This window comes from Temnothorax curvispinosus, unplaced genomic scaffold (genome assembly GCF_003070985.1).
Source record: "Temnothorax curvispinosus isolate PA1 unplaced genomic scaffold, ASM307098v1 QBEX01009684.1, whole genome shotgun sequence".
Taxonomy (NCBI): domain Eukaryota; kingdom Metazoa; phylum Arthropoda; class Insecta; order Hymenoptera; family Formicidae; genus Temnothorax; species Temnothorax curvispinosus.
In genome coordinates this window covers 1-4,172 of record NW_020219464.1, presented here as the reverse complement: position 1 = coordinate 4,172, position 4,172 = coordinate 1, and the positions used below count along the sequence as shown (strand labels likewise).

Genomic DNA, 4,172 nt, shown 5'->3' with positions numbered 1-4,172 from the left:
AGAAGTGCACCAACCGACACGATGCTGCATGAGGCTCATCAGTCGAACTCATCAACGAAGCCGATCACCAGCTCAGCTGCGTCAGCTCAATAGGAAGATGGTGCAATCGTCGCTCACTCATCTTTGGCCCGCTCATTACACTCAACATTACTCGCTACGGCCCTGGCTCCGTTCAGCTCATCTGTTCATACTCAATGCGTATGGCCTCTCATTGATTCAGGTTCAGAACTTACCTTTGTTTCAGAATTTCTCGGTCGCCAGCTCAACATCACTCTTCATTATTCCGTCATTCTCATCACGGGAATTGGTGGCGAAGAAGGCGACGCAAACTCGAGGAGTTGAATGCTTACGCTCCGCCCACTTCACTCAAGAACAGACGTCATTATTTAAGCTCACATTCTGCAGACGTTAACAAACATCCTGCCATCCTTCAACGTTGCACCACAGGAATGGCCGCATCTCACCAAGTTAACCTTGGCTGGTCTAGATTTTCTGACACCACGGCCAGTGGATATCATCATTGGAGCTGACTCATATGGACAGATCATCAAGCCCAACATCAGCAAACGAGATACATTGATGCCAATTGCGCAGCTCTCTTCGGATAGCTCGTTCTCGGACCTGTTAATACATCATCATCGGCAATTGCCACCGTGCATCATGCCTCCGTTCGGGAGGGAGAAGATGCTGTTGACGACTTGCTGGCGAAATCTGGATACAAGAAGAAGAGCCTGCGAGCAACAATCTTGATCTTACTCCTGACGAGCAAGGATGTGAAGAACATTTTAAGAGTACTACTTCACGGGATTCAACAGGTTTACGAAGAAGACACTCACGAGATGACAACTATCGACGTCTGTATCATCAGCTTATAATACTCTATCAAGAGCTCAATCACATAAAGAATGCTTCAACCGTTTCCAGTCAGCTCACACAACATTATTTGCCACATCACGGAGTGCTCAGACCAGACAGTGCAACCACAACATGACGTGTGGTATTTAATGGCTCGAGTGCATCTACATCCAGCCGCTCACTTAATGATCTCATGCACACAGGAGCCAAGCTGTATTTCGACATCACCGATGTCTTGCTCTGAATTCGACAAGTTCGGCACTTAGTTGCCACTGACATCACCAAAGGGTATAGGCCGATCAACGTGCATGAAAATGACTGAAAGTTACAACGGACTCACTGGATAGATGAACAACTCAATGAAGTGCCATATCATCTAACAACGGTCGATGTGTTGATGACAATTCTGAAGGCGACGACACCGTTCAGCAGGTAGTCAATACTGCTCAACGGACTTATGCATGGCGGGCGGCTCCCATCAGCAAGGTAGCACGCGACTCATCAAGACGGACTCACTGCGGTTCAAGCAGAACAGGACCAGGGCTCACAACCTACATTGACGATTGCTTAACCAAAAACTCGGATTACGATGGCTTTCCAAGAAGATTCATTCACATTCTCAAAAAGGATCTCGTCGCACACCAAACGCCTCGCTCGGTCTGAAGTGGCTCAGATGCTCGATCCATTGGGCTTTGTATCACCAGTGGTGATCAAGGCGAAGATGCTCTTGCAGGAGCTTTGGCTACATGAAGTTCCAATGGGATGAACCACTGCCATCCCAGCTCTCATCACGGTGGCTCATTATCAGAAAAGAACTCACAAGCTTGATCAAGCTCTCAATACCTCGGTGGTACAACCAAGGTAGCACCTCTCAAACCACATGGAGTACCTCGTCAATGGAATTTCACGGCTTTTCTGATACTTCTCAACTGGCAATGGCTGCAGTCGTATTTATCACCGTCCACGGCTCAAATGGTACCACGATTTCATTGGTGTGCTCCAAAACAAAGGTAGCACCGCTCAAGCGGCTCACCATCCCGAGACTTGAACTCACCGCAGCTCTGCTGCTCTCAAGACTCATGCAATACGTTCAAGCCACACTGAAGTTCAACGTCACAGCAACTCACCTGTGGACGGACTCTGTTGTGACACTCACGTGGATCAAATCTCATGCATCGCGCTGGAAGGATTTCGTGAGAAATCGGGTCTCAAATTCAAGAGCTCACTGCGAACGCACATTGGAAATACGTACCAGGTACGTCCAACCCAGCCGACTGCGCCTCACGAGGATTAAACACTGCTCAACTCCAAAGCCACTCATTATGGTGGACGGGACCACCGTGGATACTCACCCCTGAAGCTTGGCCATCTCAACCCGCACTTTCGGACGAGTTGAGCACGCATGAGGCTCGTCCTGGCATTGCGCTACATGCGGCCGCATCTCAACCGGACTATCACTGGGACCTGATATATAGGTACTCAACACTCAACAAGTTATTGAAAATAACAGCTCTTTGTTTCAGATTCATATCGCTTCTGGGAAAACACCGTCGCAAGCCACTGGACTTGCACTCAGCTTTGGAAGAGGCCAGACTCTTCTGGATTAAGGCTACTCAAGCGGCATACTTCACGCACGAGATCAAGATGCTCACGGCCAACTCGAGACTACCAACTGCTTACGCATTCAGTCGATTGACTGCGTATATAGACGCTCAAGGGATCATCCGAGTTGGCGGCCGCCTCAACCAATCAGCACTAGATCAAGACAACCAACATCAGGCGATTTTACCTCGCCACTTCTCAACCTTAATCATCGCTCACGCCCATTTGCGCACCCTGACTAGAGGAACTCAGCTGACATTGGCTCATGTCAGGCAAAGCTACTGGATCATCGGCGGACGGGCTCCGGTGAAGTCTCATATTTTGCGGTGTGTCGTGTGTGCTCGGCAGAGGGGGATCCGTGCTCATCAACTGATGGGCCAACTACCTCTCTCTCGGGCCACGCCGTCACGTCCGTTTACTCACACAGGAGTTGACTATGCCGGACCGCTCACCATCAAGACATGGAAAAGACGAGGTGCGAAAACATACAAAGGATGGATCCGTGTGTTCGTCTGTTTTTCCACCTCCGCAGTTCACCTCGAAGTAGTCAGTGACTACCCATCAGAAGGATTCATAGCAACCTTCCGGAGATTCTCAGCTAGAAGGGGAATTGCTCAGATCATGTATTCGGACTGCGGGACAACATTCATTGGAGCAGACGCCGCGCTTAAGAAAATGTTCATCCAGGGCTCTCAAGAACATCACGGATTGCTAAAGTTTTATAACTTACTGAAACAGGACGGGAGTTCAACCCACCAGGCACACTACACATGGGGGGCAAGTGGGAGGCGGTAGTAAAGTCTGAAGTTTCATCTGAGACGGATTATCGGGGAGACTACTCACGACGGAAGAACTCACAAAGTTGCTTACGCAAACCAAGGACATTCTCAACTCGCGGCACTTAGAACCGCTGAGTGACGACCCTGGAGACGTCTCAGCGCTCACACCAGGTTTATCGCTCTTTTTAGGCACAAAGGTCGGCTCATTATCTGCAACGCCAGCAGGCGATATCCAAGTGGCATCATCCTAACAACAACATCAAGATGGGTTCCATCGTGCTGCTCACCGACGAACGCTCTCCACCGTGCAAGTGGCCACTCACCAGAGTACCAGTTTTGCACCCCGGCAAGGATGGACTCACCAGGGTGGTTACCCTCAAGACGGCCACCACGACACTCAATCGGCCAAGTGCCAAGCTCGCCATATTACCCATTTCAACCAAAGGAAGGATCAAGAGTAAGGAATCATCAACAAGGTTGCTGATGGCGGGCGGAATGTTCGAGATTCCGTTAACGTTGCGCCGTCCGATCAGATGGCAGCATCGATCGGGTATCGACTCCCGATCACCGCGGCAGCTTGCGCACGCACGGGCGCGCTCATCGCCAACGTCTTCCTCGCGAGATTCGGAGTCGGAAAAATGGCCGCGCAGTGATTAGACGCACGACGTGTGCTCTGTGCATTTTCGATTGTGACTACACATTGAAGTGCCCACCGTAGTGATTACAACAGCTGCCGAGATACTGCATTAACATGTAAAGCGACCGCTCATCCAGCTCTACTCGGGTACATCAACACGACGACTCAGGCTCACATGTGCGCGAGTGCCGACCGCCACGTGTTTCACCGGCTCACGGGCGATTCATCGAAGAGGACGGCAGTTAATATAATTGCCTCTCATTTACTCAGACTATATATACATCTCATTTTGTTCACCG

General features: G+C 50.2%; 1 protein-coding gene across 1 annotated transcript; it reads left to right on the top strand.

Moving 5' to 3' along the window:
- Positions 1–1,601: 1,601 nt before the first annotated feature.
- LOC112459283 lies at positions 1,602–3,693 on the top strand (the record flags this gene model as incomplete). The annotated part of the gene is made up of 4 exons (XM_025023324.1): positions 1,602–2,110; positions 2,169–2,330; positions 2,379–2,763; positions 3,426–3,693. Coding segments are annotated over exons 1-4 (1,324 nt in total), but the record flags the coding sequence as incomplete, so codon positions are not given.
- Positions 3,694–4,172: the final 479 nt, after the last annotated feature.